Here is a 23,320-nt window from a genome sequence, read left to right as displayed (position 1 = left end):
GAGCTCGCTGAGTGATTACCGGTTATCGACCCTTTTTGGGTGTTCATTTACATCAACTCACTCTCGACATCCACCAGCTTCTTCTCAAGGTCCCGAACCGCATGGATCCATTTTCTAAAGACAAATGATGGAGCGGTATATGCTCAGTGTGCACATGTAGCCTCCAAGACTTCAAGGCAATCGGTTAACGAGTAAAAAGGACACTTGTGAAATCAACTTTGAGCGAGTGCATTAGACACAAAGTGGGAGGATAGAGAGGGTGCAGTGGGAGGACTGCAGAGTGAAGTAAGGTGAGTAGCAAGTGTGGCGATCGGTGCTCCTTCATTAACATGCAAGTGTGGAGAAAATCTATTTGTGAGGAGCAAAGAATGGAAATTGAGAGTGGAGGAGCTAGTCATGGAGGGGGGGGGGGGGTAGGAGGAACAGGTTAACTCCAGTTAAAGTTAATCTTTGATTGAAAACTGGAAAGACTATCACTCAAACCAACAGTTGGAATCGGTGCACTTGAAAAAATAAAAGTTTTTTATTCGTAACGTAAAGCTATACTTTCACTTCTTTCCCAGGAAGAACTTGGGTCTTTGGAGTTTTGGTCATAATTCCTATTTGATCTGAGAACACTTTACAGGACATTACAACACAGTGTAGGGGTTTAGCCAAAACTTAAGGGAAGACACCCCGGGTTAAGGAAAAACAAACAACAACTCATAGATATCGCCATGAAACTGCGGTTGATTTGGCATTAAGATTATTTATTGTATTACACGTTTTCTGAAAATATATGTTAAATATGCAAATCAGGCATTCTCTGAGTGCTAATGTAAACATTACCTAGATTCTTGTTTTATTTTGACATTTTAGAGTCAAAGGTTTTTACAGAGGGCATTTTAGAGTTCTCTTTTTATCACTCCATGAATCAGAAAATACTGTCAACAGCCATAAAAAAATCCATTTCGCCATGTTTTTAGGAATAAAATTCCTAAAAAAACAATTCCTCCATTAAAAACCTTCAGAATATGGATAGGAATTCAACTGTTTATAAGGTCAAAAAAATTCTGAAAGTGTATGTTTAGATATGCAAATTAAGCATTATAAATGCAAATTTTCACTCGTCTGAAAGAAGACATACTATGGGGAAAAAAAGCCCAAAATTTCAAATAAATCAGTACATGACTTGTGAGGTTCATGGACAAGAGACGGCAGTCTTCAAAGGTCAAAACTGCACAGTTTTATAGTGTTTCATAAGCTTTCAAATATATATATTTTTCCAAATCTATTGTTAATGTGCTTTTTTAACTTTCATTGCTTGTTTTCTTTTCATCGTTCTTGTTCGTTTGAATGAGGCCAGTCCAGCTGCGTACAACGCAGGGAGCTCCAGGACAAATTGCAGAAACGCAAAAAAGTTCTACGCGGCTCAAATTATGCCGCGTTGCAACATGACATCATCTGGCAAGCCGCCGTGTCAGCCAATCGAACACATGCAAGCACACAGTCCTGGTGAAGATAAAGATAAAATATATAGTTCATGCCATGATGAATCTCAATTTAACCAAGAAAACAAGGACAAACAAGCAAAAATGCCTGTAATAAGCATCTAATGTATTTACTCACCATTCCACTGGTAAGAAACATTTTGCCCTGATTTGCCTGATTTTCATCTGCAGACAGGTTTTTGTTTAAATTGATGCTGTGGTGAGAAAAAGAGCCGCACATGTGGTCGCCCCCCAAAATGTCGAACCAGAGTTAGGAGGGCACGAGACCAGCTATGACAGAAGCACCGAACATCCATCAGATTTAAATCCTCGTCCATTAAAACAAGGCCTGATGTGTCTGATATCTCCAGGCAGGTATTAGCAGAAATGCGCCCTTTGGCGCAGCTCCATTTTTGCTAAATAGATGACTGCTAATGTCACATGGTGTCTGCAGAAATGGATGTGCACTGATCTCAATGTGCTGTTTCAGTGGGCAATACAGAGCGGTGTGTGTGTGTGTGTGTGTGTGTGTGTGTGTGTTAACATTTGTTACCGGGCAGGACTCAGGCAGCATGTACGTGAGTGTTTCGTTGTAAAATGTTACTGTATTTCCATCAGCCAGCAGCAGAATAAGCAGAGCTGAAATGTGCCACTGTGGCCCTGGGACCAAATTCACTGCTGCATCATGGGACAGAAAACCTTGGACGAGGGAAAACAAACCGTCCTCTCTGTCTCTCTCTTTTTCACTCAGCCGCTCAGAAAGCTAAAGGGTTAAAGAGACGTTACATTCATTATATCCATCCAGATAATGGCTAACAAGTCATCAAATACCATTAATAGTTAATAGAGGACTATCTACTAATAGCAGAAATTTCCTCTACCTAATATTGGAAATGTGATTACTAGATCAACGACACCTTAGAGCCATTATGTTTTTTGTCTTATATTTTTGTGAAGCTACAATAACAGTCAAGTCTACTATTAATACATATTCAACCAACAACAAGCAGAGATAGCCTACTCATCCTAAGACAATCTGTGGGTTGACTTCCATAGCGAGCGCCAATTTCAGCGCCAGGGTGAACTTGGCACAAGAAAAGTCAGACAGGGCTGTTCATTTTAGGAAAGCCCAATTCCAAATGCCTTTTGAGACGTTTCTGCATGTTGAACTGCAAATGACAGCGCTGTTGTAGCATCGCTTGAGAGAACCGTCGGTGGCTCTGCCTGAGTGAATCAGCCCTCGAGGTGAGATGTTCAGTGCCCAGACTCTGACTGGATGTCTCTGCTTTCTGGAAAATGACTACCAACGGACAAAGACGCAGCTGTTCAAAACATCCTCACCGTTTGCGGCAGTGAGCAACAGAGAGCGCCGATAAAGAAATCAATGTCAGGCATTTGAAGCTTCACCGAGGAGTCATCTACTAGTTTAGTCTGTAGCGCTGTGGCTCATGAAAGTCATTGATAGATGGCGGTGATATCCTGTCAGTCAGGAGTCAGTCACTTACAGCTCTATTTTTTTTGCATGAGGGAAACAATCAACATCTTTTTGAAGCTGGTCGCTGCTTTGCGAGTCCTGTTTGCTTTTCCACCTTACTAGCCAACCACTTTGTTAGCGCTCAAAGCTAGCTCAACGGTCCCTCGTGTGCTCTCCAGGCGTGTTGACATTTTCAAGCCTCAAAGAGTCCCATGCGGGCAAAGCTGGTCACCAAGGAGACAATGTGTTCGCCAACAACTGAAGGTTGAGGGGGGGCGGCTGCTGGTGGCTGAGGACTCAAGAGGAAATACAGATGGGTTTCCCATTTTTGTCATACTGGTACACCAACATCTTGATGCAGTGGGAGTTGGCTGGTGAGATCCAGGGGCTGCTTGTGATGGAAAAGTTGTGGCTGGCATAGAACGGCTGCGGCTGCTTCCGGCAGTGGACCAACGCTCGCAGGACGTTGGCCGCCATGCCCCGGAAACGCTTGCTGATGAAGCAGTAGAGGAAGAAGTTGACCCCAGTGTTGAGCAACGCTAGCATGTTCGCCAGATCAGTGAGCACGTGGAGCAGCCGGCCGGCACCTTGTGAGGCTGGAGGAGAGGAGTAGAAGTGGTAGAGGATCATGAGGGTACGTGGCGCCCACAAAACTGCGAAAATGGAGGTGATGGCAAGGAGAATGGCGGTGGTCTTGCCAGTAGAGTAGCCGCGCAGACGGAAGCAGCTGCGGCGTCTGCGCAGCTTACGAACAATGACGGCGTTGAGGGAGAAGAAGACCATGCAGGGGAGGAGGTAGACGGTGGCGCAGTGGGCCCACACCAGGACATGCTGGGCCACGGTTCTCCTGTTGCCCTCCTCTCCTCCACCACCGCCCACCCCAGGCAGGCTGTGCCACAACTCAGGCCACCAGTAATAAGGAGCTGCAGACAGCAAGCACCCAATGTACACAGCAAATATCACCTTTCGTGTGCGGGCCGGGAAGGAGACTGTTTGGTAGCGCAGCGGGTGGCACACAGCGATGTAACGGTCAACGGTGAGAGGCACGGTGATCCAGATGGAGGTGTGGATGGAGGAGAACTCCAGTACCTGCACTGCGTTGTTTAGTGACGGAGGCAGCGCCGTACCCAAAATAAAATCCTCCAATATGAAGTCGACAAAAACAATGAGGAGCAGGACCAGGATGTCGGCGGCTGCCAGAGCCAGGAGATAGTTGTAGGAGGACTTCTGACGACGCAGCACCAGCTGGGACAGGATGACCACAGTCAGGATGTTAGCTGGGAGGAGGAAGGAGGGGGGGGGGGGGGGGGAAGGTGATTGAAAGCGGAAAGATGAGGAAATAGGGAAATGATGGCAAACAAAAACGTATGATGAGATTGGACACAGGTTGGGGCAGGGAAGGAAATAGAAAAATTGAGTGTTAGTGTGCAGGCAGTGGAAAAGACACAATAAACATAATGCAGCAGATTTGTACTGTAGGTGCAGCCAACACGAAAGAGTGACTGCTCGAACACAAACGCACGACACACAAAGATTAGAACAAAACAATACTGTGTTGAAGATGTTCAGCAGCACCAAGCACACATTATGGAATCTGTTGTCGTCCCCAGTCAGTACCACCACGTTCAAGCAGCTCTCCCTCTGTGCGATGCTTCCTCTGTTTATTGCTCCCTTCCCTTTCCCTCTTCATCTACACCTGCTGTGTAATTCCAGCAGCATCTGCCGCTGCCTTTGGCCAAATTGTTATCTTTAATAAAGAGTAAAGCCACAACAAAAACAGGAGGGCAACGTGCAGCATCACACCGTTGGCAGTCTGCTGATTTCACTCCTGCTTGCTACTCTGCAGCTGGCAATTGAGTTCCTAAAACAAAGCACAAGGACGCCCCCATCTCTCCCTCTCGTTTCAATCTCTACTCCAAATTCCCGACATATACCGTCATACCTTCTCTCCCATGTTGCCAAAATAGCGTTTCCCTCGCCACATTCTCGTTCATTTATTCCAACTCCATCACTTTCTTTCACAAACAGGATAGCTGTCCACTCAGGAGGGTGGACAGCTACTCTAATTTTTCGTTAAAAAAGGGAACGTGGACACAAAGGCCTGGATGTAATTTATTCCACTGCCGCGTCTACCAAAGCATGACCTCTGTGTGTCTGCTCCAGACAGGAGGAGCACAGCTCTCTGCCTCTCAGGGGGAACTGCAGTTTGGTGATTGTATTGAACGGGCTCATTTCGTGTCTTATTTTTCATTTTTTGTCTTATTCTGGTATATTCCTGCATATTATTCTCAGGCGATTCCCATCAATAGACAGTTGAGTTTACAGGTTGTGAGCTTTCTCAAACTTGGAGAAGACTGTGAACAAGATGCTGGCTGTGCTCACTCTAGTGTTGTTAGGATGTAAAAATAATAAAATCAGTGAAGTGAATTACTGTCATCAACTCCTGAGAAGTAAAAACATTGAAGTATTGGACAGGAAGGGGAATTTATGTTTTTAGATAATTTATCATAGTTTAAGATCATTTGAATGATTAACTTATACTTTATGACCTGAAAAAGGTTTCATTAAAAGAGTTCAAGAGAAAACACGTGTACAACAAGATTGCTTTTATGACATTACATATCGCATACTTTTCATTTTTATTTTTAGTACATACTGCAGCTGCCCTTACAAAGGACTGTTGCATGCAGTATGCATTCAATTAAGACATTACTTCCTCATAACATAGCGCATTTACCTTTGCTCAAATATCTTAAGCACAGAGGATATTGGGTCAGAACAGCCAGAAAAGGATGCTTGCTTACATACTGCACACAGGACATCCAGTTATTGTTTGTGTATTGCATTTGACATACTATATGTATATAGTATGAGTATTGAAATGTATTCTTGAGGTCCAGCAAACCGAATGAATGTATGTGATTAATGTGTGTATCAAATACACACATTAATCTGTTAATCTTTTACTGTTGCCAACCAACCTCATTTAGTGTAACTTGCTGGTGAAGCATGAAGACTTGTCCGATCTGTTTCCTCAGAAAGAGATGTCTCTGACATCGATTTACATCACAGCATCTCTGAGACATCAATGTACTTAGCAGCTGTGACTGCCCATACAGTGTGAGTGTGTGTATGTGTGTGTGTGTGTGTGTGCGTGTGTGTGTGTGTGTGTGTGCGTGCGTTCTGTAGTCCTGTCCCCCTCTGTAATAGGTCTTGGATTGGATTAAGTGTGGCAGCGAGGAGTCTGGTACATCACACTTCACAGCCTCAACCACTGTCAGCTGATTACAGATTTCAAAGCCGGCTCCAGATAATGACTAAAGATGTCCTTGCCAGACTGCAGGATGTGCAGCAGAACACATAGACACACACATTAACACATGCACAGAAACAACATTAGGGATGCGCCAATACATTAACGTATACAATCTATCAATGACATAAATGAGACGTCAAAGCAGTTTACAAGACTCGACAAGCCTACCGGTATGTTCATGTGGGGCTGCTGGATTGCACCACACACCCCAAATTCACAGTCCTCCTCGCCTGTACACCACACCAACCTCTGCACAGGCAAGTTAAATTGCTTTCATGTCGAATCTTGGTCGTCCGTGTCATTGATTCTCTGTTTTCAGCTCCAGTTTCTGTTCGTTTCTTCGTCTGTTCTGGTGGTCTGTTTTTTTCCGATCGAAGCAAATTAATCCACAATACATTTCATTTGAGGTTAACCGCGGACTGATTTTGTATTTGAAATATTTGTGCAGACTGTGGGGTCAAAATGTGGTAATTTCAATGAAGAGATATTAATGCCACGATGTTCACAGTGTACGTTTCAAGATCAGATGACGAGTATCGATATCTAGTGGTTTGACCAAACTTTGGCAATAAAAGAAAGATAAAGGGAAACTCCACCGATTTTACATATTGAAGTCTGTTTATGGGTCTTTGGTACAACAAAAGTTAAATCAACCTGAAGTTTGAAAATGCTGGATCGTGAAGTTAGACAGAAGTGAGTTTACCAGACCTCTGTAGCCAGCTCCTCATCTCTGCTTGAGTTTAGCGACTCAATGCTACATTAGGCGCTACTAGCTTAACACACCCGAATCTCCGCCAAAACTGTTGGTGGTTGAGGTGCATTGTGGGAAATGTAGAAGCCAGGTTTTGAAATTGAAGACGCATGTATCCATCAGGATTCCGACCATGTTATAGCAGTGCATTGCTAAATCGTAACTGAAACTCTTGCTCATCTTTTGATCTTGATTTCATGTTCATTTCTTTTGGCCGACTGCTTGTTGCAGTCATGCTGACTCTTTGTACGTGTTGTTTCCTATACACCATCCTCTCACACCCGCAGACTGTCATCTGGTTTATCCATATGATCTCATCAGTGTTTGTGTTTTTTTTGTACCATGAGAGGTTTGCTGCTAAGCTCTGAGCTGCTCATAAACTTCACGGTGGAGGCCCATTACAAACCCTGCACAATGTGCATCGCCTTTAATCCATAGCCTCACTCTCTATTGTACCTCTTCCCCTTCAATTCTCTCACTTTCTCTGTCTGCTGACCGCTAAACAGAGGGGGGGTGACATGAACTGGAAGCAGTAAGGCGTCGACTGTCACTGGGTATTATTCTGTTTGGGCTCCCCGGTGAGACCGGGCCTTCTACAGACAAACAAAAGGGATCCGTAGCGAGCTCGACATTTCCATTTAGCTTGAGCCAGCGTGTTGTCCGTTCAATTCATTTGACTCCTGTTCTTTACGTTGTCTCGGGACCCAGGGAGGGGAGAAAGCTGCACGTCCATGCACACACAGAACGGAGGACAATGCACACAAAGAGGCATCCGTGCACATATAGAGAGACGTGCATCTCATGCCCGGACACAGAGGCACATGCAATGTGTCACCATCTTTTTTTTTTTTTTCTTTTTTTTTTGCAGGGAAATATAAGTGTCTCCAGCTGAGAGGGGATTAGAATGACGTGTAGGAAGGATAATGGGCTGCTGTGTGTTTGTCCGTCTGTCTACATTTGTGTTTGCATGGGTGACCCTCACTGTTTGTGTGGGAGTGCTTTTGTGTGTGCACTCCCCCTGCTGCTCCCCTAATATGACGAGGGACAGGGCCATTGACGTTGTTTAGTGGGAAAAGAGAAGGCACAGCATGCTCCCCGAGGTGTGTAAGGAGGCTGACTCATCCCACCACTAAAGGGACGTGTTCAGATGGGCTGTCGACAAATGATACTGTGCATCTTAACCCCTCAAAACCGGTGGCAAGACATGAGATGCTGCACACTAGGTTTTCTTTTTTTGTCATTTGGTTTGGCTTTGACTGCTTATCCAGAGGCTAATAAGACGAGATGAGTGGAGAAGAGAGGGATGAGGAAATAGACGGCAGGTGAAGTAAAGTGTGGTGTGAGGAAGGTCACAGATAGTTAGAAAAAGAGAGAGAACGGAGGGGAGGATTAGATGGAAACACAGAATGAGACAGAGAGATGTATAGAGGAGGAGGGAGGAAAGGGAGAGAGGCGAGAGACAGAGGGGGGGGGGGGGGTGAATATCAAAGCTTGCTTCAAAGGTCACAAGCACTTTGTTCCTGGTGACAACCATTTCCCTTTTGTCTTCTCTTTGTGTCAGACCGGACATAAAGCAGGGCGATTCCTTAATTCCTTAATTCCCCCAAACGAAAACCAGGACCACATCCCTGCTGCAAAGCGAATAATAAAAACATGCATTGAAGATACAATTATGATTTAAGGGACATGTTTTAAAGCTGTTTAATATGAAGAGAAAACCCCAGATTTGTTCATGAATTGAAATCCTTATTATCACTATTAATTTGCACTGAGAAGCTGGCTTGTAATGCTATGAAAATGTGATAATATCAATCCAACACATTTTACTGTGAGCATCAGCTTTATGTGTGCGATCTGAGAGTTAATGAGGAAAGGTAGAGGGAGCTCATAAGAAAAAGAAAGATGCAATAAAGAATATGGGCGTATTAAGAGAGAGAGAGAGAGAGGCCCTGGTTGCTGCTAATGATATTGATGCTACTGCAGTGCTCTTCCTCTGCTCACCTCTTACAGCAATTCTTTTTCAAGATGTAAGGAGATGACTGTCCACAGCTAACCGTGCTGCCAGTAATGAGACGCCGCAGACCGACAAACTCAGCTTATTGTGTTTAAAGGGTTCATAAACAAGGCTCACGCTTATAATGTGATCTTCAATCTTCTCTCAATGTTTTTTATGGTGTTTCAGCTTTGAAAAAAAAACATGAATGGTGAAAGTTTGTTTGAGATGGAGGGTAGAGGAGAGAATTAAAGGCAGAGAGGAGATGGGAAGAACTATAATTGTCCTCAGATTGATGTATTACTGCTGTCCAAAACATGGCCAACAACACAGGGATTTGGGTTTTCAGCAGTGGTGACGGTGTTTTGTTGTCAGCTGGTCAAAGAAAGTCAACTCTGTCACTGCACCAAGAGCATCTCTGATTTACTGCCTCAAACAACACCTCCTTCCTCTCTTGCCTCCTCTGTCCTCCCGCGCCCTCTCTGGCTCGTCTCCCCCACGACAAGCTGACACACGCTTTTGTTCTGCAGACAAACCAGAGCTCAGAAATGTCTTACATTTGATTTACTTAATATTTGCTGTCTTTTCCCCACTGCATGCTTCAACACATGCTTATCACATCCTTTCCTCTTCGTCCTGTTTCCACCCACTCGTCTTAAACTCCACTTTTGGAGTGATGGTATCTGTTAACGAGCCCCCATTCCACCACAGACGCCCTGTTGCTGCTGCAGATTGACAGATCAATAGTGCAAACAGCAAATCACTTGGGCCCGCCTCTTCATTAAGTAGCATCTGACACCTGGTCTACACTGCCACGAGGAACAGAGAGTTGTTGGCGCTTTAACATCCCCAACCTTTTCCCTGTCTGGTGGGTGGATAAGTGGGATGTGGGCCATTCACACAGCTGACTGTTCAACAGCCACACGAGGAAGAGGGAAGGAAGGCACCGGCATACTGTGGAGTGATGGGAGTTCATGCATGTTCAAGGTGGAGGAGGGACGCAGACACATTTCTGCTCACACGATGTTCACACATCTCAACTCCATACGACCACTTGTTGTCACGTATTCAACCTTGAGGGGATTATGAGACAATGGGCCCCTGAGCACAGTCATGCAAGAGGTCCCACCACCTCTCCTACCCAGGAGCAAGACTCTCAGACTTTATACGTAGTTCTTTCGCCTATTTTTGCTGCGTCCTATTATCGTTGATTTTGTGTCTTTTTGTAGTAGTTTTTATTGTTATTATCGTGTTAATTATTGCTCTTGTTTTTATTGTGATGACAGTCTAACTCTCTCCGAGGTTAAATGAAATTCCTTGCTTGAATACTTTGAACTTTAGTGTTTACGTTTGTGCTTCATTCTACCTCTAATACTGTTATATCTACTGATCTACTGATTATGAATTTGCACAAAAAATATACAATCATTTTATAGAAAGTAAATAATCTGAATTATTGTTCTGCCACGGTAATTTAGGCCATTAAATTACATTACATAGGCTGGCCATCTTAAATCCCTTTACTGCTTAAATATCTATAGTTTGACACGGCACTTGAAAGAAACAAAGCAAATCCAACAAAACATGTGCACACATACAGTACTGAGGTGTGACATCAAATGTGTATTTGATGGAAATATAATTGTAGTCATGTTATGTCAAAGAAAACATCCTTGCTGGTGTGGTGATGAACTTGATCAACATGATGCAAGTTTTGGTAAAAATGTATTTTATGACTGATTACTGATTACCCTGATGACTAATTAAATAATAATTACAAATGTAGAATTATTAAATAGAATGCAGTCGATTTAAATTGAATCCTCTTCGTGGTTTTGCGCTCTGCTGCAGGGACATTTTATCAACATGAACACATTTGCAAATCATTTAAATGCAGGCGTCTTCAGGCAAAATTCAGACATCAGCCGTTATCTGGAGTTGAATAACGCCTGCAGGTAGGGTTTGAAATGTGTGCAGGTAAAAAAGCCTATAACCCTGTCGAAAAGAACGGATTGTGTAGAGAAATGTTTCATTTGAAGGAATAGGCAAGCAGCCGTCTCGGCCCGGATATTCAGAGCAGCTTCACTTGAACATCCGGTTATGTCACACAGCACGTGTCATGCTATGCTGTACGAAGAGCGGGCCTCACTTCTGTAATCCCAGCATGCCAACGACTGAGGCAAAGCACCAAAACCTTCATTGTGCTGTTTGCTATGCCAGCACACGTCTGTTCTGTCTCAAGCAGTGCGGTGTGGTGAGCAGAGAGAGAAAGAGAGAAAGTTGGCGATTAATTAAAAATGTGGCAATTCGTCTCAGCGCCGTCGTCTGTAGCTGCCCCCCAACGCAGAGCTCAGGAGTGCTACTTCACTGGCTCTGCTGCTATTCATCTTTCTCTTAATTCTGCTGTTCCTCTTCTGGGTGTCCTTGTCTCCCTTATACTCCGTAGTATTCATCCCGAGATTTGGGTGAATCATTTCCCTAGGTCACGCAGTAATCATCCCCCACCACTTGATGTGTGTGTCATCCATCACCTTCCATCATCTCGCTTTTCATCCTCAAATCTGTGTTTTTGACGTGACCCCTCTCTGTCTGCTGCTTAAAGGTCGGGAAATGTACGGACATGATGACGACGTCTCCCCGAAGCCGTGTTGCTGTTAACTAACTACCGAAACACTGGCCGGCAATCAAGGTAACAACCTCACATCCATCGAGAGTGTTAAATCCGCGTGGGTCTGCAGGTCATGCCGCCACTACTCACGCGTGCCGCTCTCATCAAAGATTCACGATTCAGCCTGAGTGGAACGTCATAAAGATTGAATAAGTTAATCGCGGCTGCTGCAAAGTATCAGTACGCCGCACTCGACTCTGCCATCAATGCAGACAGCCATTGCAAGATTGCATGACAATCCCGGGTTATTGTTACTCTGTGATTAAACAAACAGCCTCGATGACATTTAGAAAGACGACTCGGGGACATAATTGATCAAACTTCTGAAGCAGGAGAAACTTGAAATGACAGAAGAGAGAATTGCTTGTGCAAGACTTGATTTGCCGATTTTATCAGAAAGAAAGACTTTTACGAGGCTGCAAGTCTTGTGGAGCAACTGCAGTATTGGCGTACAACAGCTTTTCACTTTGCACTGCGGATTTGTTTTAAACCAGAAGAGCTTAGGTTGTTGATAACATCTCACTCCCAATCTTTATCAAGAAAAATACATTTGAATCTTGTGTATTAAGACCGATTGTACTCATCAGAATCAGGGTTAAATTGTGAAACACGTGATTTAACCTTTTAAGTTACTTGACCACAGAATGAGTCCAGCGTTTTGGTGACAGGCTGAAGCAGAGCGGACGTGTATCCGACCATCCAGAGGGCTTTTTAACACCTGAAACCCACCCTGCTGATTAGGCAGCCGCACCTTTTCCCTTTCATTCGACCTCCATGTTTCCTGTCTCTGTCTGTCCCTCTGACAGACACACATTCATAATCGCACATGTACATGCACGCACCACTTTGCTTCCCCGTGTGAGACTAGGTCAGTGCTCATAGATCACGCAGCAGGGAGAGAGGTGGTAAATGAGTCAGACAGTGAGTGTGAAGGAACTAATCAGTCAATGGCAAAGACGCAACAAGGAAGTGTCATTAAGACAAGTCATGTAACACACACTTGTACCCGAGGTCAAGCCTGAGTCATTACTTACATCATCTTTCATTCACAAACTAGAACGGCTCCAGATTAAGGTGCAGTTTCACATCTTAATATTTAATGATGCTCTGCACATGCAACTGCCGTGCTCCCTCTTTTGTTGAAATGCTTGAATATGTCCAACTAAAGAGACGGATGTACAAACAAACTCCAAACAGACCGGAAAACAAGCACAGACAAAAGCATACGACATACGTACGCATGCACAAGTCATTTGCCACAAGGTCAGAATGACAAATCAACAGTGTGTGTGTGTGTGTGTGTGTGTGCAAAGAGTGGCACTCTGGAGCAGCTGACACACTCATTCAAACCTACAGACAAGTGCACAACAAATCAAGATGCAAAGCATGACTCCTGCAACCCACAGATGAGCAAATGAACACAGAATGAGACATGCCTGTGATTAGACACGCACACAAAAACACACAATTGTGTGTGTGTGTGTGTGTGTGCACGTTTCTTACCTGGAAGGCCGAGACAGAGCAGGACACTGTAGTAGATGACAGGCAGTGGTCCGAGAGGGCATCCCTGGGCAAACTCAGTGGGATGCTGCCCTGGGCTCCAGGTGCTCCCATTTGGGGAGAAAACAGGGAAGATGTGGCTGTGCTCCATGGCCTCTTCCTCGTCCTCTTCCTCAGCTGAGCTCAGTGTCAAGAAGTCTGGCCACACGAGCAAATCGCCTGGTCGCCGGTACAGGAGAGAGGGTGCTCTGCCCTTGGGTGCCAATCAGCATGAGTGTGTGCACGAGTGTGCGCGAGGCAACAAGGTTGAGTGTGTGAGAAGGAGGGAGAAATGGAGGCGAGAGTGGAGGGAGACAACAGACGGGGAGTTGCGAGAGACGATATGTGTTAGTAGGTGATGGTGAGGAAGGAGGCGAGAGGAGCGGAGAGGGAGGCGTGAAGAGGTGAGTATGAAGGTAGAAATGGAGAGGAGAGGATGCTGCCTGAGTGTGTGAGCAAGGGGGAATGAGAGCGAGTCGAGAGCGCAGCGGGAGGAGGAGGAGGAGGAGGAGGAGAGGGAGGGAAAGAAAGAGAGAGGAAGGTAGATGGAGAGCAAAGGCACGCCAGAGAGCAGAAAGTGAGGGAGAGAGACGGAGGCTGAGGGTGGAGGCGGGAGGCTGAGGGATGCTCAGACAGAAAAAGAGGAGTTCCAGTTTGAGGGCATTGAACACAAAGAGACAATACAACTGATGAGAAAAGATAAAAGGAGGGTTAAGTCGAAAAGGATGGAGAGTGTTTGCCCTTGTCATATTGTCAATGTGTCTCTTTATTGCACATCTCTTTAGTCCATATTAAGTAACTTTGACCATTTATCCACAGATGAGTGCACAAGCAGAATCCAAACATGTACCTACAATCCTATTTGCATATCGTAAACGTTACATACAGTATAAATAGATGACATGTGACATGGACGTGTGTATAGGTGTGTGTGTATGTGACTGACTGTGGGAGTGGGGGTTGGTACTGGCTGCTCAATCTAATTTGCCATGCAGTGTGAACTGCTAATGAGATGAAGGCTGATACTGAAAAAATGCAAGTATTCCTTCTTATGAAACACTCGTCTCTGGTTCATCAGGGTCGCAACAGACGAATTTGCCCATTTTCGCAACACATCCATTAGTTGTTTAGTGTAAAAAAAATAATGTGATTTCTGATATGAATGCACAGAAATGTGCAGACCATTGTGAACGTAAGCGTAACCGATGCAAGTCAATCTAAAATCGAATGAATTAACTGTTTTTCCCCAAACATTTTCAGAAACAGAACATTGCTTTCATCAGGCGATAGCTGAAACCTCCGGGGAATACAATGCTGGAGAGGAGCTGTGGGACCTGTTTATTAATTGGCTCTTGATAGTCTACAGAACAAACAAAACGATGACAGAATCCAAAGTGAAGTCTGGAAATGACGAGTTCAAGTCGGTCCAACGGTAAAGACACAAAATAGTCAGCAGCTTGTAATGACGCCGTATGCCAAATTAAGCTAAATAAGTGATATTATTTCAGATACTGTAATTAAGTATTTTTTTAAGGAACTTTTAGTTTACTGCTTTACAGACGAATCCAGCTGCTGAGTGCAGTGCCATAACTGCGGAGGCTGAGTGACACATGAACAATTGAAGAAGAGATGTTTGGTTTTTTTTCACGGTTCTTCATCTGTCCCCTCTGACAGACGAAGGTATACCTGCAAGTTACAACCCAAGCACTCGCATGTAGGTTATTATGATACAGGCTAGTTAGCAACTCTCCATCGGCCTGTGTCAGCAGATTGTTGTCTGTTGTTGGTTTATGGTCGGTATCGTGCCAGCTAGCCCCTCAGAACGCCATCAAAACATGACAATTTAATAATAATGTCGATTTAGGAAAGTGAAATTGATTCATTTTTTTAACGTTTTGTTTTCAAAGTCTCAGTTTGTTGTTGGAGCAGCTAACAGCAGAGAAAAACCCTAACCCTAATAATAGTTATTTAGTAATTATCAAGATAAATCTGCATAGTGAGCAGATTATTTTATTATTTTTTAACTTTGATTATTTATTACATTTTGCTGATAAAACCTGTATCATTCATTGAATACAGGACTTTTACTTGCAATTTACTATATTTTTACTGGTGTATTTCTATTTCTAATCAAGTAAAACGTCTCCCACCATTGATTTACAACCACATCTCATACTCCCAACCCACTGAGGTGTTTTTCTCAGCTCTCACATTTGTGGTTTTTTATGTATGTGATCAGAATTGTGGCTTTATAGTCATTCATCTTATCAATGATTTGCAGACTCCTCTGGGCCTGTGCAGAAAGTACTGTGCAGCTTTGGCACGAGTATGGATCAGCACAACATCATTTTCTTTTGGTGTGCTGTCAGCTGCACACCAACAGTCCAATAATGGCAGACCTGTTTCTGCTGAATGCCACTTGAATCAGATGCAGTGAAGTCAAAGGAAGTGTGAAGGACTGAGGGTAGGTGTGAAGACTGTAAAGCAGCAATCGCGTGCTCTTAATTCTTTTTCTGCTACACGTCAACAAACGAGCCGCGGGGGACGCGGGGAGAGGAGCGCTGCGATTAAGTGTTAAATAAAATATGGCCAGCTGACGTGAATTGATCACGGAGAAACGTGGGACAGGGGAAGGCGATTCTTCAAGAGTAGCTAACATAGCTGTGAAAAAACCCCACAGCGGTAGTGTGTGCTTGCTCTCCAGTACTTAATACAACATCATCATTGGTCCTTGTCACACAAACTCGATTACACGCAATCTTCTGGCGCTGTGATATAGGCGTGATTGTGTTGTGTGTGTGGGTTGTTGTTTGCTGTTGGATTCAACACAGGACAACAGATACTGTACATGTGTGATGTGGGGAGACTCTGAAAACCAAACCAGGGCAGGTGATGGTTGTCATGTATTGTTGGCTGTGTGGTCATACCTCCACCTGACCTCATTGCTCCCTGCAGCAATACTGTGTGTGTGTGTGTGTGTGTGTGTGTGTGTGTGTTTTATCAACCCATCACATTATCATCACACACATTGTCTGGGGACCTCACACTGTCACGTCCTCGCCGAACTGAACAATCAAATGCGGACATGTACAAACACGCACAACCAAACTTGTGTTCTTGCCTCAAACGCCACAGAAATGTTTGTTGTTTAAATGTTGACATTCATGGCTACAGCGGCTAAGCAGAACAAAGCTGATCTATGTGGCTTTGCAATCTCACGGTGTGTGATGCTTGCGTATGAGAGTCTCTGAATATCTGGAGCACAGTAAAAGTTGGCAACGGAAATACAGTGGAGGGCAATAACTTGTCAATATGCAAGGGCATCAACCGCCAAAGATTGCGAATGCAACCTAAACAAATTGACTTTCCAGCCATGTGTACTATTAGGCATTTTTGATCAGTGGTAGTCAACTGGTTAAAAAGCGTGCAGCCACAGCCGGTGTCTCGGTTTAACGAGTAACCGTGTTACCCGGTGACTCTCAGCCGAATGCGTCTTTGGTTGCTCATAGTGAGGGCAGCTGTTGAAAACACAAACGGAGCATGTAGGTGTCCTCCTAAAAGCCTTCAATCTATTTTAAGCAAAGCCACCAGTTAACACGGTCACCTGTTACACTGACACACCTGTTGTTGTGATCCTGTAAGAATTCTGTACAACTTGAGACTGCTGTTGGAGTATTGATTCTGACAACCGAACATGCAACAACCAGACATTTTGATGTTGTTAACAGTTTGCTAACACGTCTGGATGTCTGGGGCAAAACGTCACTTCTGTTGGCAAAAAAAAAGTGATGAAAGGCTGAAGAGGTAATGAGGAGAATAATCGAGATTCCAACATGCAGTGAGTCACGGGGATTTCATCTCCAGCCTGCTGTTCATCAGAAAGCTGTCAAACAGCAGGGGACATTAACACATGCCTCCTGTGATGGCTGTTTGTTTAGCGTGCCTGTAAAATTGAACCTTGGATTTGAAGAGGAATGAGTCATTGAGGTCACACGTCAGCGCTGAAAGAATAATGAGAGGAGAGGGGAGAGAGAGAGGAGACAATACACTCCAGTGCATGCACACACAGTGCATGATCTCCCCATATTGTCAACAAATTATTATTATGTGTATGACCATGTGCATGTAATCAACAACTTTGCATGTCACCTTAGACCACAATCACTAGGGAAATTACTACAATCGTAATCATCTACACATAGCTGCAGCTCTGCATGTCGGGGCTGGTTTTCCATCCGCTCCCCTCACCCCAGGGTGAGTCTCCGTGGACTGGGCAGTCCAGTTCCTGCCCCTGTCCAGCACGGGGACCAGCTAGTCCGAGCAGGCTCTTCTAATACCGACGTTATTAGACTTGGCAAATGGAGACGTTTAACGCGGCTGGAGCTGAGACTAAAGCCCCACGGCCCTGTCTGCAAATTACATTGCTCTCACAAACAATCCCATTGAAACAAGGCCACTGAGGAGGGACTGTGTGTTTGGAAAGCAAGGCCTTGATGGTTTCAGCTGCTCGGAAACCTGACCAATCGATAATCACAAAGTTTGACATTGAGGATGCAATAACTCTAAATACTGGCTCATAACTCCTCTTGAGTGAGCTAAATGTTTTTATAAAGCCTTTTTTTGGTTATAGATATGAGATATGAAACTGTCCATTGTGCAGAAACCTGAACAGCCTTCCTGTAAAAGCCTCCTGTCCACTTTGATTTTCTCTTGTCTGCTTTATCTGATTGTGTAGAACCCCAATCTAGTCGCTTGTGTCCAGACCCGTGTGTGTTTGTTTGCAGTTAAGCTTAAGCTATCGATCACAGCAGATAGCTTCCCCTTTTGTTTGATCAAGCGTGCACATCAGGAGTTCCTGATTCTGATCACACTGCTGAGGAGAATAGTGGTATGGTCTAAAATCTTATTTTGAATGCATGTGTACATACACATTGGTATATAATTTAGCACTGTTTGTTAAGGCACATATGCACATATTTCTGCACGAATACATGCTAAACCCAGGTTTAAATTAAGAAGCTTTCAAACTAATACTGCACTCTTTACCTTGTAACTCCTCATCAAAGGTTTTTGGTCTTCATGTGGATGTAAGTCATGAGCAGTTCAACCAAGGAGAGATTTTTCTTTCTCATATTGTTTCATTAGAAGGATTTTTAGATGCCTGAAGAGGTGAAAATATCCAGATTTCACAAGAAAAAAACTAAAATAAAAACTTTTTATCCTAATCACCCGGTGGTTAGGATAAAAACGGATCTCAAATGTATCTCTTCTTTGACGGTCCTGATCCCCAAGTTAGGTTCAACTGCATTGAGGATGTCAATAATGTGCGCTTCCTTCTGGCAAAATGAAAATGACTTGAAACTACGAAACCAGAGAAATCCAGAGTGGCCTTCAAGGTGTCCATGTCCCTCCAAAGGTTAACAAGATAAATCTAGGGAGCAATGAGATGATTCATCGGAAGAAGAAAAGCAACAAATGTCCATGATTTCTATTTTATATAGCCTATTATGTATGTATGTTGCTATTTACTATGCATTTGTTTCAAGTGTATTATATTATGTATATTATAATGAGCATCTTGGGCACAGACATTTTCTTGTAGTATCATCTTTTTTATCTTATCTTTTCATATCTTATACTAAAGTGCTTTAAACTCAACTTTCATCTGTCTTGCATGCTCAAGCGACGCTGTCCCTGTGTGTCCCTGTCCTGCAGGACAGCCGCGGACAACGCACTGCACAGCGACAGTCAGCTCTGTCTTACAGCGCCCTCCGGTGGCCGCTCGTTGTCATTACACCGCCCAGAGTCGGAAAATAGTGAGCAGAATCGGATGTGGTCATCATCTGTTATTTTGTATCGATAGGCCCAAACCGCGCAGGACGTTGTGTTGTGATTCGGGACCAGCGGGCAGAGAGAAGGACCAGACCGGGCCGGTACCTTGATTCAGTCCGTAGCTGTAGGTACCGAGCATCACTGCTGTTGTTGTTGTTGTTACTGAAAACAGATGGATGTGTAAATATTTAAATGTGTTTGTGGCTGTAAAATGGAAGCAGTTTGTAGGAAAGCAGCACAGTTCTGCAGCACAGATGCGTTCCAGTTCTTCTCTGTGGTTGTCCTCCACCTGAGCTAAATGCTATCAGGCTAAAGATCTACGCAGATAGAACGCGTAGTCTCTCTAACGTAAAACAAATGCATTGTCCTTTGTTGATCTGACTGTCAGTGCTGGAAACGTAAATTAGATTTAAGATAACAACGTGTGAACAGAACGTCCATGAGGCCCATCAATATGGCAGCAGTGCAACGATGAGCTGCTGCAGAGAAACTGCACAATCACTGATGCTAAAACAGCATGAGGTCATTTACTGTTCTCATGAATTATTAAACCAATCTAACACAGTAATAATCAGGATTTAGTCACAGCTACAACATGGCATGTCCTTGTGGCTGGCAGGTTTGAAATGTTATTTCATGGCGTTTTAATCAACCTTGGGCAGTCCTCACTCTATGGGCGTCTATATCTCACCGTCTCTTTCCTCGATCGGCCTGTACATCACGTCTATGATCTGCTCTTCTTGTTTGTAGGACACATTGATCCCTGCTGCACCGACAACTCGACTCAGATCACGCTTCAGTGTCACCATGCGCTGCTACACCACATCTGCCGCGCTGCTGTGTCTGCTTGCCGGGGCCATGGCAGCTGTTCAGACCCCCCAGACAGGTGAGCCAGTCCACGTGGAGCCAGATGGGTCTGAGGACTACACCATTCTGTCCATTAACAGTTTCAGCTGTAAATCTTTGTCTTTGGAAGATAAAAGATATGAATATACTGTCTGCCCATCGAAAGTTCCAGAGAGGAAGCCAGTTTTGATTTCAAGGTTTTTTTCTAACGCTGTTAAATAGAAATAAGCAAACAAATAGTAAGATAACTGAATTTATCAATAAAAAAAATATTCCAATGCTACTATTTCAAAACTGTAGTTTCACACAAGCTCTGCACAGCGTCGAGCCTCTTCGTAGGAAATCGGCTTCAAACTGCAGATCAGTCTGTTGTGGCTGAACCAGCTGAGGCATTAACTGTTCCACCAGTGTTCTTGGACAAGCAGCAGGCGAGCTCGGTGATCTCCCGTCAGAAGAGGAACATCGACGGCAGTAACCCGGCTCCGACTTCCAGCCTGGAGCAGGTTTGCATGGAGAAAGTGTGCACCTACGAGGAGGCCAGAAATGTCTTCCAGGACTCGTACCGCACGGTGAGCTCCAGGACTTCACTGTTAACTCTCTCGTGATTTATTTTTCACCTCAAAACCCCCGCCTTCTCTTTGCTTTGTCTATATTCCAGTCCGTCTCTATTTCATGAATGCACTGTGTAAATAACCTTTAACTGTGCACTCATCATGCATATTTTCTCCGGCAGGATATCTTCTGGGCTGTCTACATTGGTAAGTGCTGCATTTTAAAATCATTTTCCAATCACCGCTCATCCATTAGCAGCACATTACATCTTCTCATAGACTAGCTGTCTGTGTTTAGACGGAGACCAGTGTGCAGAGAACCCCTGCAAGAATGGAGCCATGTGTTCGGACAGCGTGGGAGGCTACGACTGTGTCTGCAAGTCGGGCTTCACAGGGGTCCACTGTGAAAAAGGTGAGGAGGAGGAGGTGTCGGCAAGTTGCGTGTGATCGCCGTGTGTTCATTTACTTCTCATGTGGTTTCGCCTCTGTTTCCGCAATGCAGACCAGACTCTGTGCACCCTGGAGAAGGACAAGGGGTGCTCCCAGTTCTGCAAACCAGGCTACACGTCCTACGAGTGCTCCTGCGCACACGGATGGAGGCTCGGCCGCACGCCCCGGGATAAGTGCGAGCCTGCAGGTGAGCCCGTTGTTGCGTCCGTTACCAGTGTTTGAGTCGAACTGAAATTAAAATGCATTCATGTCTCTGCTCTGTTAATCACATTACGTAGACGGAGAGCTTGTTTCCATACAGGCGATCCCCTTTTGCACCAAGCGGTAACATCCACATCCTGCAGCAGAGCTTGATGAACGAGCCCAGTTTGTGCATTTCATGACCGTCATGTTCTCTATCCAGGTAGCCAGCGGGCTGCCCATCTTTGTTTTGATTCATTTATTGTTTCTTTCTTTGAGTAGTAAAACTGATTTCCGTTCGAGGAATAATGTAACTAGAGAAAGTTATTATAACCATCTCACATTCTTCTTTCAGTCCCATTCCCTTGCGGTAAGGTGAACAGTCTGGTGCAGTGGGATAAAAGACTGTCCAGCAATGTTGCCAGCAACTTTATAGGACTTAGCTGTTTGTCTTCAGAGTGTCCCTGGCAGGTAGGAACACGCACGCACTGACACATAACAGGTCACAACAAACCAGCGTCTTATTGCTGCAATGCCAATGGTGTTGTTTGCAGGCTGTTCTGAAGAGTTCAGAGTCCGCAGCTTACTGCAGTGGCGTCATTCTGAAGGAGAACCTGGTCTTGACTTCAGCTCGGTGTGCCAACAAATACGAGTCCTTCCAGGTGGTGGTCGGTGAGTAGACACAACACATAATCATTCTTTTACCACTTTTACTGCTACCGATGTGCTAATTATTTTCTCAATTATTGGATTTATTGATATAAATTGTCAGAAAATAGTGAAACATACCTGTTTTCATTGCTTAGAGCCCAAAGGTGGCGACTTAAATGTCTTGTTTTGTCCAAATATTCAGTTTCATATCACATAGTCACAGATACGCTTTAAATCTTCACATTTTAGAGAGTTCAACCTGAAACTATTTGGCATTGTTGCCAAACTACTGAAACGATTATTTGATGATCAAAATAGTTGCCGTTGATCGACTAATCGACAGATCAACTAACCGTTGCAGCTCTCCATGTCCGTATGCGTGAGTGATCTTGAGAAACACCATCATCCTGAACTCATGTCTAACCTGCACCTCCTCAGGCAAGCGCAACACCAACAATGAAGACGGAGAGCAGACGCTCTATGTAAAAGTAGTCCACGTCCACCCGCGCTTTGTGGAAAGTCGCCCCGAAAATGACCTGGCTGTGATTGAGCTCCGCGACCGCATCACGTTTAAGAGGGAGGTGACTGCTGCCTGTCTGCCCGAAAAAGACTTTGCGGAAAGCGTCCTGATGACGGGAGAGTTACCAGCCGTGGTCACCGGCTGGAAAGAACCCACTCAGGGAACTGCTTTCCAGGGCGCTCTCATCCTCAACCAACTCGCATACAACCGCCTGCCGCAGTGTCTGGTGGCTCACCCCAACCTGGTGACCAATAAAATGGGCTGCACCACTCCCCGGGCCAGTGCTGACTGCACCATGAGCTCCGGCAGCCCCCTGCTCACCGTGTACAGGGAGGTGTTTTTCCTCACTGGGGTGGTCAGCCTGCCGCCAGGGGCCGACTGCAACAACGGCTACATCTTCCAGAAGGTGTCGCGCCACCTCGGCTGGCTGCAGCCTCTCGTGGTTTCCCGTTCGGTGGGGTAGTCCGGGAGAACATTATATGTTATGACAAATAATAATAATGCCGGTGAATAAATACTAAAACAGGGAATCGGATGAACTTTTTCATTTAATCGTTGTAAAATTGTGTCTTTTAATAATACCCATCTCCTAAAAACCATATAGTTTTAACTTTGAATCTATTTTATTGCTTGCTGTCTGTGGCCTTCCTCATTTATCCACAAGGTGGTGCTTTTGTATCACGCAGAGGGTCAGAAGCAGCAAGAAATGCATTGAATTATTCAGCATGTGTTTTGTGACGTGGACATACCTTTTAATAACCTTTATGTTATTTTTTTTGCAACTACTGTACTGTTTGACATGCACCTTGTAACACCAGTTAATAACTGTTCTGTGAATGTAATAAACCCCAACAACACACCTGCTGTCAGTTCTGTCTGTTTTCAGGTTGAAGTATACAGCAGTATTTCTGGAAGATATTGAGAAAAAAAATTCAAATATCTGAAGATTTGAAGTTATGTTTTTTACAATTTTAAAACTAAACTGAACAATTTAAAATAATAAAAGAAAAAACAAAAGGGTTCTACAAACCCAAACAACGGCCACGACAAAAATCAATGTCAATAGAGATGAGAAATTGA

At 44.4% G+C, this 23,320-nt stretch overlaps 2 protein-coding genes across 2 annotated transcripts; one reads left to right on the top strand and one right to left on the bottom strand.

Annotated features, from left to right (window-relative positions):
* Positions 1-3,240: 3,240 nt before the first annotated feature.
* gpr139 (G protein-coupled receptor 139) lies at positions 3,241-13,322 on the bottom strand (the record flags this gene model as incomplete). The annotated part of the gene is made up of 2 exons (XM_079281456.1): positions 3,241-4,220; positions 13,175-13,322. 2 exons carry the CDS (start codon positions 13,320-13,322, stop codon positions 3,241-3,243), a joined length of 1,128 nt encoding a protein of 375 aa, XP_079137582.1.
* Positions 13,323-19,030: 5,708 nt separating this feature from the next.
* Positions 19,031-23,099, top strand: proza (protein Z, vitamin K-dependent plasma glycoprotein a). The gene is made up of 9 exons (XM_079281455.1): positions 19,031-19,166; positions 19,793-19,928; positions 20,297-20,457; positions 20,622-20,646; positions 20,738-20,851; positions 20,942-21,076; positions 21,425-21,540; positions 21,624-21,741; positions 22,159-23,099. Exons 2-9 carry the CDS (start codon positions 19,850-19,852, stop codon positions 22,701-22,703), a joined length of 1,293 nt encoding a protein of 430 aa, XP_079137581.1. The 5' UTR covers positions 19,031-19,166; positions 19,793-19,849; the 3' UTR covers positions 22,704-23,099.
* The last annotated feature ends 221 nt before the right edge of the window (positions 23,100-23,320 follow it).

Source organism: Melanostigma gelatinosum, assembly GCF_949748355.1.
Source record: "Melanostigma gelatinosum genome assembly, chromosome: 13".
NCBI lineage: Eukaryota > Metazoa > Chordata > Actinopteri > Perciformes > Zoarcidae > Melanostigma > Melanostigma gelatinosum.
Note: the sequence above shows the minus strand (reverse complement) of the source record. Positions and strands in the feature narration are given on the sequence as shown.